Genomic DNA, 12,275 nt, shown 5'->3' with positions numbered 1-12,275 from the left:
ATTTCTTAAACAGTCGATCGCTGGTCGATGATTCCGATGGTGTTTCCTGATTTTTTTCATGTCTTCATAGTGAGAGCTACTTTGTGTTACCGCTGTGTACGTCCTCAAATAGACAGTGAATTTGCTAGTTACGATCATGATACATGCGCCGATAACAGGGAGGCTGTGAGCAGAGTGCGTGTTCACAAGGGAGTAGAAGAGTTACGAGTCGGGCTTTGGAGTCAGGGATTCATTGTGTAGTCTTTACAGTTTCTCAGAGGCTGAGATGAGGTTTTCGGGTTGTTTATTTTGTCTGAGCAAGAGTCCCAAAACCCAAAGATACTCACTTTACAAAGGCAAAAGAGAAAAGACGCTAAACCCCACATTGGCAAAGCTGGAACCAGACAATATTTCTCTTTTCGCTTGATAATGAATAAATTGTTTAAGTCCTTTATCATAACTGTTGTTGATTAATCGTCTCATTACTAGTTATGATGTTTTAACATTGGCTTTTGGGCTGTATTCTATGTACAGTAGTTATACACGGAAAGGCAAATGTACACAGTCTCTCTACATCACACAAACTCTCTCTCCCGCACACACACACACACACACACGACGGTCTTGTAGAGTGTGCGCTGCAGTGTTCAGATGAGAGGACATAGTTCAAGAGAGCAGGCCACTTCCTGTCCTGCTGCATCGGAAATACCAGCCCCAAAGCCTCCGAGGCTGGATTCAGAGCAGACTACAAACACTCGCACAAGTACGCATTCCCGTGTACACAAAGTAAACTCAGCCACATACACAACCCAGAGCACGCACGCAAGAAGCGGTGAATATGCGGCGGGTCGAGGCTTGTGAGAGTAAACACAACACAACGCATCTCCGTGTACTGTCGGTGCCTCCGTTAAACACCAAACATACACAACCACACAAACGCACTCATACTACACGTTTCACACACAAACACACGCACACACACACACACACACACAAAAAGTCCCATCCGCTGGGAGTATTGTTGGATTCTTCCTTCTCTGACGCCCTTGAGGCTCCTGCTTGGGAAAAGGAAATGCAGTCTTGTGTAACCTTTATACACAGCAGAGCCGGAGAGAGTGTCAGACAGAGTCTTTTCGTCGGCAGAGCCAGAGGTCAGGCCCCGAGCTCTGCTTTAATCCTCATTTCCACAGTCAACATCTTGTCAGCTCCAGAAACTGAAGGCCTTTCCCCTGTGTGACTCAGGAAGGACGGCTTCAATGGTAGCAAATGAATAAATAACTACAAGTGTAATGTTCAATGATCTCTGGACCCCAATGCAGATGGATGAGTGAGGCGACTACTTAATGAGTGAAGTGAACTTAGTATACAGGCGAGAGAGGAATCCAGGGGGTGGGAAGATGAACACGAGGACAGCTGAGGAACAGAACCGGGAACAAAACAGACAATCCACTGCAGGAAGAAACACGAGGGAGCGAACACAGACGAACCAACAAGGAGTGAAGGGAACACAGAGCCTCAAAGGCATCAGTGACGGGAAGACAACAGGGCACAGGTGAAACTAATTAGGGCGAGGCAAGCGACCACAAAGACAGGAAGCAAATCAACCAACAGACACATAAGGAAATTCATTTCAAATTAAGCTAGCAAATAGAGTGAGTCTGGGCAAAGAGTCACTGACAGGGGCAGATCCTGACAACAAGCGCGATCTTTGGTGGTTATGTTTTCTGTTGCTACAGAAGCCCAGAGAAACACTCAGTTTTCTCAATAAAGCACATTAACACCAAACTCTGCATTTTTTGTCTATTTTGGGGCATTGTTTGGTTATGTGGCCCCCGACGTTTGTGTTTGCTTCAGTCTTAGCTCTTTTCAACCTCGTTTCCAGCTGCAGTGAACCCAGAGTAAACTATTTACCCTGCACCAAACAGCAGACTGAAGTCAAGAGACAAAAACAAGAGGGCAGCTGGTGAACATAGTGGAACATTCAGCAGCTAAAGAGCCAGAGCTTTCCCTCAGGATTTGGTGGAGACTAAAAACAGGGCTGAAAGGGGAATGAATATTGGACGTCCAGTCACATGAAACACAACTGCAAACGAATGCTAATGTTGCTCTGTGTCTACTGGATGTGTAAACAGGCAACCATTTGCTAATGTGCTCAGCGTAACAACTTTATACGGTGATAATATGTCAGTGTTGCGTTTACAGCCCGTTGCAATGCCCTCAAGTGGCCAAAAATGAGAAAATATCCCTGAGTTCATAAATGTTCCAAATCATAGTGCAGGTTTGTTGGACTACTTTGTTCCCTTTAGACCTTGCAATGTACATGCGAAGTCCAAGTCAGCCTTTTGAAAACTCTGCTCGTACCCTTTGAAATAGGATAAAGTGCTCATTGTTGCAGCTCCATCATTTATGGTCTTCATGCAAGTTCTCATAGAATCCTCACACAACAAAAATCTAAGTTTCCCTCCAACACCCACCCTCGTCAGCATTTTCTGAGTTTAGTTTGAAGCTGCATCAAGCTTTTTTTTTCACCACGGGGCTGCAGAGGAACTCTACAACAAGCTGAAAGACACACACCCTGATCATATGTTGCCTTATAAAGATGCGAGGTAGCAAACAGTTGCACACCCAAAAGATACAGAGCAACATTATTTTTCATTCGGAGTCATTTCTCTGACCACCTGATGAACAAAAATCCAATATTCACTTTGATCTCTGCCAACTTCTAAGAAAAAAATGTGTCTGCTTGACATTCCACTTGCTCGGCTAGACTCTAATTGCGTCTGACTGCTGTTTGGTGCTGGGCAGGTAAAGTACAGTGGGTTTATCGGAGCTTTTTGATGCTGCTGGAGACGAGGCTGATGAGAGTCGGGAGTCTGAACCATACTGTAAAAAGAAAAAGCTGTGGCAAAGTTAGGAGGTACAAGAGACCCCAAAGCTCCATACATGTGCCAAACCGCTGGTTATTATTTTGTGGGTTTGTCACATTAGCGGTCGTCACTTGATTCGTTATTGATATAAACCATATTGGGTAGCGGAGGTTTAAGGATTTAGAGAGGCCATGTGTTGGTAGGAGACAGGTCAAGAACTGTGGTCTTCAGCGTTAAAGTCAGACATTTTAGACACTCCCTGTAAACGTAACTGCATTAGAACCAAATCATGCCACATCTTGCTTCGCTACCAAACATAAAACATACGTTGTTTTTTTTTTAACAAATGACCCGTGCTTTTGGGTTTCTGAGAGGTCAATCTCTTCCCCCGAGACCTCCAAAGTTCCCGTTGTGAAGCCGAGGTACGCCCGCGTGTTCCTCTACAAGACCTCTCCGCCTACGGATACGAGCGGGACCTGACGGTGCCAAAAGTGCCAAATGCTTCCACATATCACAGAGGTTGTAAAACATCAGAGTACATATCAAGCAGGCGATAGGGCTGATTTAGGGGGAAAACTGCTGCTCGGTCTGTTCAGAACAGCTGCTGCTGCCTTCAGCACGAAGTTTGGTTGTTCACACACACATTACAATGAATCAGTTGGAAGTAGACAGAGCAATTTGATGGGTGGCACTGGCCAAAATGTTATCTCGACATTGTTGTTTTAGTGGCAGTAGAATGTGGGAAATACCTGGATAGGCTTTTGAATATTGTTGGTGTAGTATATTATATATTACACACAGCCAGGGCTTTTTTAACCTATAACCCAACTAATCAGACCTCTGAAATCTTCTCAGAAATCTTTCCAAAGAGAAAGAAAACAAGTTTCAACCTCTGTTCTCTCTCTTTCTGCTCTTCCTCCTCTTGCTCCGTGACTCTTGACAGACTGTGGAAAAAGTCCATTAGTTGTTTACATACTCCCACTTTCTCCTCCTCCGCTTGTGAATTAATGTAGCGAATCACACAGGCCGCTCTCCTCTCCTCTCCTCCTCCTCCCCTTCCCTCTCCTCCGAGGGAGTTATTCACATTTAAAAGCCCATAATCAAACACCTACGCGTGAAATGGAAGGCCATTAATGCTAATGGTATACCTAGGACTCAGCCAAAATGAAACCTCGAAGAACTACAGACTATTAGGGCACGGCAAGGACTTTATCCTCCTCAAGTTGAGTTATTCACCCAGTCGGATGTGTCTTTCATTTCGTCTGAAGTGGCTCTTTTTCAAAGCTCCCCACCACCGAACGGCTGTGACAGTGTCAGAGTTCGGAGCTAGTGGGAAGTACTCAATCCCCCAAAGAAGGAAAGTTCCTCTTGTTAATTTCTTCAATTTCTCTTTGTAATTTTACCATCTGAGCATTGTGACGCAGAGGAGAATCGTTTCTAAGTGGACCTGACTCTGAGCAGCCTATTTTAAAATATGCTAAAGTGATAATCTGCAGTTGCTCCTGCACCAAGTGGGCAGCCAGCTCACTCTGGGATCCATCATTTCCTTCCAGGGAGGGTCAGTAACAATCAGCCTTTACAGATTTTATCTCCCCAATTTCAGTGGCCTGTCCATGACTTCTGCCACATGTCACACAGTCACAGAAATTAGAAAGTAATTTCAGCCTCCTTAGGCAGACATTCAAGTGTCTGAAGTGTTTCCCTGGGTTATTTTTAGGACACCCCCCCCCCCCACCCTCCCCCCTCCTGCTGTTCAGATGGTCCGGTCTGGGCCAGAGGAAGGGGAGTGGTAGGGGAAAGGGGAAATCTTCAACAATGACTTCATTAATATGATGCCCAACATGGTCAGCACAACTGGACTTGCCTGCTCCATTCCAACACTGGATATATGACTTTTCCTTTTGGATTTAATTCTTTTAAAATCTGTGTTTCTGTCTGTACCTACATCACTTCTCAAGGGTAACATGGAAGTTTGCTAAAGTTCCCTCCATCCCTCCATCCAAGACTTCAGACCCCAGAAACATGTTGATCACAAGTGAGTACGTGTTCAGTTACATCTCCCCTGTTGTGTTATGTGACAGACAGGGAGATAATGAGAGTCTCAGCTTCTCAATTCTGCCTGTTTTCTTTTTGCTGACAGTTGACAATTGGTGCTTGATGACATTCATTAAGGAGATGATGAGTTAATTAGCTTAACGAGTTGTAATTAATGAGGACCCGATTGAGCGTTGATTAGACAGAATATGGCTTCTGGGCTACTCATGAAAGTCTCTTCTGGTAGTTTGTTGGATTGACTGAAGAAAGGCTTCACATTATGAGAGATTTAACCTCAACTTTTCAACTTATTTTTGTATAAATGATGTATGTATCAGCAGATTAAATCAAAGTGTAACACAGTGTTTCTTGATTCGGGAGGCAAAAAAGGAATTTCAAGCACTCCAGTACCCACTGAGACTTCTTTATTGTTTGAAGGCCGTGGGAGCCTGAAAACATCATGAGAGTGGTTTTGAACTCTGGTAGAATAAAAGCTTTTTCTCTGGCAGGAAGAGCGTAGGAATCGCTCTGAATGTGTGGGGGTTACTTTTAAAATGTGATTCATTGGAGAGAACTGATCACCCGCTAAAGAGAACTGCAAATATTCCAACTTTGTAATATGAATTTGTGTCTAAAACACATATCTGTATGTGTAGTAATGCACTATTGTATGTAAATCAAATGTAAATTATTCAAAATTCAAAAAGCCTTTATTTTGAAATCTGTGACCTGATAGCTGCAGTTTGGGTTTCATTTTTGTGTTTTTGCTGTCAAAGTTAACATCTGTGGACTTGCCATAACATGTAGTAGTCACCTGAAAACTTTCTCACCATGTCGTGTGTCAGTCAATATGCGAGTGTGTCTGTGGTGAAATTCTCAGTGGTAAGTTGTGATCGTGCTGTAATTGTGCTGGGATGACATCGTTCTGGCTTCGGTTCGCTGATTCATTGGTAACTGACTGAACAGGTAACGGTGAGTTAACTGAACTGCAAATCTCAGACGCCAATCAACGGTGATCTATTTCTGCCTTAAGCAGTTAGGTTGTTCAAGGAAACATGATGTCCCAATTACATTTTTCATTGTTTTGGCCCGTTGGTCAGATAAAAACAGGTCATCTGGAGAGTTACCTTGAAGATACTAAATTTTTTAAAATTTTGGTTCATGTTTAAATGAAGCAAGCAATTTCTGGCCACCATCTTTCTTTTCTGATCAAGACACGAGTCGCAACTGGAGAAAAGGGGCTACAAATCTGTCAGAAAATACTGTATTTTTAGTGACGCAAATGTAAATACATGGGACACTGAAAAGTAAAATAGAATATGACATAATTAGTAGTTGACTGAGTTGCAGTCAAACACTGAAACATCATTATCATCAAGATTTCTTTTGTGATAATCTTGTTGTGTTATTTATGTGTCCCTTTTACCTACAGTCTGCCTTTTGTACTTCTGCTTTAGTCGTTGATTTTGTACACTTTCCAGAATGCCTTTCGAAAACCTCCACTTGAACCTCGTTGCATAGTTTAGTGAGAGCAAGTCAGTGAGTTTTCCTAGTCGAGACACTAAAGTGGAGAATTTCCAACACTAATTGGATTGCATTCCGGTCCATTTCCTGGTCCCAGTGTTTCTTCTACAGTTTCTTTCTTTTGTTGAACATTAGTGTACAATGGAGGCTTCAGTAATAAACCATCGCTCTTTGAGTCCGACGCCAAAACCCGATTCTCAGTGTGATGTTGACGGATTGATAGCTGAAAGTGTTCGGTGTGAGCAAACTACTCCGCAGGTGCTGATAACATCTCGATGTGGGGTCACTTTATCTACGCTTCGCCGGATACTCGTCGGAGTAGGCCAAGCAGGCCCTGAAAAACAATGTACAGTAGGTGGTATCTCATACATAATAATATATCAGTGGACTTTTTTTCTTTCAAAGACAACGTAACTTCGGTGTATTTTAAAAGTTTCCAGCCCCGTTGGTGTTTGTTTCACCTGAACAGTTAATGATTTACAGTTGTTTCTAGCTAAAATGCACAAGTGGCTGATTAACTATGAAAGCTGTAAACACCTACAGGACAACCTTAATTTTCAGATTCACTGTAGAGGTGAGACATTTTGTCCTACCTATCCAGGGTTTTTTTTCCTTACTGAATAATTTACACCTGATTAATAACATCAAGTCTTTCTCACTCGTTTTGTTCATTAGGTTTTACTGAGAGAGTTCCAGGGGTTTGGAAAATGACCCAGTCATGGTTATATAAAAAATTAATTTTAAGTATTTTTTTTTGTGTCAACATGGGTGGACCGTCTACCATCCTGACCAAGGCACTATTCCACCGAGAAACTCCATAAGCCTTCAAGCTATTATCTACTTCACCATCCATGTAACTGCAGGTTGGATCTGGTTCCATTTTACGTTTTAAAATCTTCCTACTGAATCTTTTATCTCTTTCAGCAAAGGAAAATGTACAAAACATTCAAGTAGCAGGCTTCTCGCGTTTGAGTATTGTGGTTAACGTTAGCTAACATCACTTTAGTTCTGTAAGTAGTCCAAAGGAAAATGAGACTCTTGGCTGTTTGGTGGATGTGCTCTCCAATGTCTGTCATTAGCCCAAAATGGTTTCTTAGAAAAAGAAGCACAACTCTGGATCATTACTGGGCTGTGTCTTTTTGTAGCACGGTTTGTTGAACTTTTAAAGGAATACTTTGACATTTATTCCCTTTTTTTTTGGTGGAGATTTAGATGAGAAGACTGACACCACTCTCAAATCTGTCCGTTGAATATGAAGGTATCACAAGCTTAGCTTAAAAACTAGTAGAAATGGGGAAACGCCCGCTGGACTGGCTCTGTCCAGCGTTCACAAAATCCACCCTCCGGCAAATCGGAAAATCACTAATTAACACATTATCTTGTTTCTTCTTATTTATGGTTAATCAGTGAGCAGTTGCCAGGTGGAGACTCCAGGAAGTTACTGGTCCCACCCAAGAATAATCCAGCACTTAAGCCCCTGTTAAAAAAGCAAACTGTCGTTTTTACTTTATTAAACAAGCAAGTTATAACATGTTAATTAGTTAGCTTTACAGGTGCCGCTATAATACCTTTGGTCAGGGAGCTGTTTCCCCTTATTTCCAGTCTTTGTACTAAACTAAGCTAAATGGCTGTCGACTGTGTCCTTACATTTACTGGACAGTTGAGTGGTATCGATCTTCTCATCTAAATATCTGCCAGAAAGTGAGTAAGCATATTTCCCAAAGATTCACAGACACCAGCCTAAAATTTGCGAGCCCACTTTCGAGCGGAACCACCTCTGCTGAAGAACGTCAGAGTTTATTAACCTGCCGATGCCTCAGATTAATGCAGGAACCAGTTCAGAGGGGTTGTGTTTCTTACAACATTGCTGCCGTGGTTTTCCTTCAGATACAAAGGCCAGTGACAATGGAGCAAATTGTCCGCTCAGGTTTAGAAAGGTTTATACTGATGTCTCAGCAGTCATCTAACTTCAAATCATCCATCGTACAGCCTGAATAAAAGGATGCCTGTGAAAACGGCCCAACTGCCTGCGGTCATTTTGGCCAATTCCCACTGACAAATACTTACATTCAAGCAGATGACCAACTGAGTCTTCCCAGACCACAATTAGTGAAGCAGAATCCGTGCGCTGCCTCTGTGATGCTATGTGATCTTTTTTTCTTTTTTTTTGGCGGCCCGGCTGATTCTGCCCACGAGGCAGAACTGAGAACAGGCAGGGTCAGTCTGTCCAAAAAGTTTATTTTATTTAATTTGGCTGGTAAAAACAACAATTAGCACGTAAATTTCTCTGTAGCTGTTGGCAGGTGACCTGAAAAGGTAATTTTGGAGACAGAACACAAGAGATGAAGTGCTCCGCGATTAAAGAAAATAAAGAATCTTCTCTCTCTGTGTGGTTTAGTTTGGCTTGGCCTGATGACAGCTGGTTTTCTGCCCAGCATATATGTTTCTACAAAATGCCCCTGTAGTCCCTCCAATTTGCTTCACGGTAACCCGAGAGTGCTTACGCGAGCTCGGCAAACCCATCTCTCTACTGTCACATATTAGGCTCAGGACAGACATTGTTGTTAGCAACGGAGGGCAACAGCGCACAGGAATTATTACACTGTACCCAGGTATGAGCTAATGAAGCTATACCTGCCAGCTGAAGGTGAGCCAGGTCATACTCAGTGTGTGTGTGTGTGTTCGTGTGTGTGTGTGTGTGTGTGCATTTTTGTGTTTGGTCTGGTCTTATGAAATCAAATGAAAAGTCCAAAATCATTACAATTCAAATACAATAAAATTACTGAATTTGTGCAGCACCTAAACCACAAAAACATTCAGCCCAATGGGTTTCATTTAAACACAGGGGACGAAAGTAGTAGAATAAAGAACAACACCATGAAAATAGTGACATATCTTCCCTACTATCTGTTTGCTTCTCTCCTACTCTCTGTGCTCACATATACAGTCATTTAATACAGCTGAATTCCCAACAAAGCTGTTCTCATTTACATTATTTACTGTTTCTGTTGTCAGACAACGGAACAAGTGACTGAAACACGGCCCATTAAGACCACATGTTAACCAAGCTGCTGCTCTGCTCTGCTAAAATCCGGATTTTTATAACCATGACCGTCGTCTGACAGAATCACCAGACACCTAAGTTAAAGACAGCGGCTGTGCTGTGATTTCAGCTGTATTCAGTTGTAAGATGATCACTCAAAGAGAAAGTTAGAAGCTCATTCACACCTATGTCAGCTGCCGTACAGTCAACCGAATGAGACCCGTAGACGTGTGCCTGCGAACAGAACGGCAGACCTCGCACTCACGAGGCAACTTTGTGAAGAAAATCGGTAAAGCTAGTGACAAAGGCACTAAGTAAATACCTCTCCTGACGACGCAAATATAAACTGTTTGGGCCAATTCATTTTGAAAGAGCAACGACAAATGGTTTAACTTCAGCACTTGGTTGCGCGGCATTTGACTGACCAATGGTGTAACTTTATCACTCACTCATTCGCTCAGTCACTCACTCACTCACTCATGGACATTTGCATTTTTACAGCTGGCCCCACTGTTCCAGTCCAGTCAAAAATTCATAGTAACTGAAATTTTGTGTTTCTTGTTTACTACCCTAAGTTGCCTAAACCTAGCTTAAAAACCTGTAAAACTGATGCTTCCTGTCAGCACCTGTGTGGGGGAATGTTACTTTTCTCAAATTTCGAGGATTAAAGACAAACTTAAGAGGGTGAAATAGAGATATATGAACAGTTTATCGTTTTTGAATCTGAACTTGCCTGAGAGATGGCCTTTGACAACTTGAATGAATACATGTGGCCTAGTAAGGTGGTTACTAGCCTGTTTGACTTTTGACTTCTAAAAATGAAGCCATGTCCATGTCACTGGTTGCATAGTATGTCTGCTGGTAATGACCAGTTTAACCAAAGAGTAACTTTTCTTTTCTTTCTCATTTTAATCATTGTTAGGGTTAAAAACTGCAGATCCGCACCAAAATGTAATGCTTTCATCTCTGGCCCAAGTCCCATCCATCCACAAAATTTGCTGCAAATCGGTTCAGTACTTTTTGCGCAATCCTGCTAACACGTGAACAAAATCAGTTTTTTTCTCTTTTCCTACTGTCACACTGTAAATTCTATTTTTAAAATGCATAATCATAACATCATAATGTTTCAGAGCAGCTGAAGCTCTCTGTGTCCATGAGGCTGTGTAAAATTTGTCCCTTTTACTTCACAGTGACAAAGGCACTAAGTAAATACCTCTCCTGACGACGCAAATATAAACTGTTTGGGCCAATTCATTTTGAAAGAGCAACGACAAATGGTTTAACTTCAGCACTTGGTTGCGCGGCATTCGGCTGACCAATGGTGTAACTTTATCACTCACTCGTTCGCTCAGTCACTCACTCACTCATGGACATTTGCATTTATACAGCTGGCCCCACTGTTCCAGTCCAGTCAAAAATTCATAGTAACTGAAATTTTGTGTTTCTTGTTTACTACCCTAAGTTGCCTAAACCTAGCTTAAAAACCTGTAAAACTGATGCTTCCTGTCAGCACCTGTGTGGGGGAATGTTACTTTTCTCAAATTTCGAGGATTAAAGACAAACTAAAGACGAGGATGAAACAGAGATATATGAACAGTTTATCGTTTTTGAATCTGAACTTGCCTGAGAGATGGTCTTTGACAACTTGAATGAATACATGTGGCCTAGTAAGGTGGTTACTAGCCTGTTTGACTTTTGACTTCTAAAAATGGAGCCATGTCCATGTCACTGGTTGCATAGTATGTCTGCTGGTAATGACCAGTTTAACCAAAGAGTAACTTTTCTTTTCTTTCTCATTTTAATCATTGTTAGGGTTAAAAACTGCGGATCCGCACCAAAATGTAATGCTTTCATCTCTGGCCCAAGTCCCATCCATCCACAAAATTTGCTGCAAATCGGTTCAGTACTTTTTGCGCAATCCTGCTAACACGTGAACAAAATCAGTTTTTTTCTCTTTTCCTACTGTCACACTGTAAATTCTATTTTTAAAATGCATAATCATAACATCATAATGTTTCAGAGCAGCTGAAGCTCTCTGTGTCCATGAGGCTGTGTAAAATTTGTCCCTTTTACTTCACAGTGACAAAAGGCAGGCATCAGGATCACGGTCATGGTGGCCATTATGACACTTTCTATATTAACTGTGAAAATTCTTGGACTGCTCCTGGGTCAAGCTGGTCATGTGTCATTTTTGCAGAATGAAACCGGACTTCCATTTAAGCTTGTCACTTCAGTGTAACTTGTGCAACCTGATTGTCAGTGGTGTATTTCATGACCATGTTTGGCCTCAAACCAAAGCGTGTAGTGTCTTCTGTTGTTGTTGTTGTTGCTGCTCGTTGACTCGGGGCTCAAGAAAGTCTAACCACCTCTGTGTGCCTCTTTAAATAACAAATGGCAGCAGTGGCTCGGGGCATTTTATCTTTTGCAGAGCAAACACCACACTCCCAAAAATTTCGATCTTCAGATATTAAAACTTATAGGTCGCTGGCTCTAAATGTGCCACTGGCACACCCATGGGTAAGGTACTGAAACCCCATCTACTCTAGTTTAAAAGTAATGCTTACGTGCACATTCAGTCAACTTTCCCTAGATAGGTCATAATGAAATCATTAATTTTGAAAACAGCTGCTGTTGGTTGGAGCTTCATTGCTCTGTTATTTTAACAACTATGAATTAAGAAGTGGCTACATGAGCTTCTTCCCAAGATCAGGAGTAATGGGTCATGACAGTTTGTGGGGGTCATTCATTTCTAACAGCACAGTAACTGCAATTCAACGCCACAGACTGTTTGGTTCGTCATCACAAACACGTCGTCATGCGGACAACCA

General features: G+C 42.2%; 1 protein-coding gene across 3 annotated transcripts in view; it reads left to right on the top strand.

The window, feature by feature from the left end:
• si:dkeyp-23e4.3 (rho GTPase-activating protein 7) overlaps nucleotides 1-12,275 on the top strand; it is a 106,317-nt gene that overhangs the window by 60,266 nt on the left and 33,776 nt on the right. The window contains exon 1 of one of the 3 annotated variants that reach the window (XM_040150774.1): nucleotides 4,656-4,881. The exons of the other annotated variants lie outside the window; for them this stretch is intronic. Within the exon in view, the coding sequence (XP_040006708.1) occupies nucleotides 4,869-4,881 (13 nt within the window). The 5' untranslated portion in view covers nucleotides 4,656-4,868. Of the gene's footprint in view, nucleotides 1-4,655; nucleotides 4,882-12,275 lie in introns of those variants that run through there. 3 annotated transcript variants of the gene reach the window in all.

The sequence above is a fragment of the Xiphias gladius genome, chromosome 17 (genome assembly GCF_016859285.1).
Source record: "Xiphias gladius isolate SHS-SW01 ecotype Sanya breed wild chromosome 17, ASM1685928v1, whole genome shotgun sequence".
Classification (NCBI taxonomy): Eukaryota; Metazoa; Chordata; class Actinopteri; order Istiophoriformes; family Xiphiidae; genus Xiphias; species Xiphias gladius.
The sequence above is the reverse complement of the archived record's forward strand: the minus strand, read 5'-3'. Positions and strand labels throughout refer to the sequence as shown.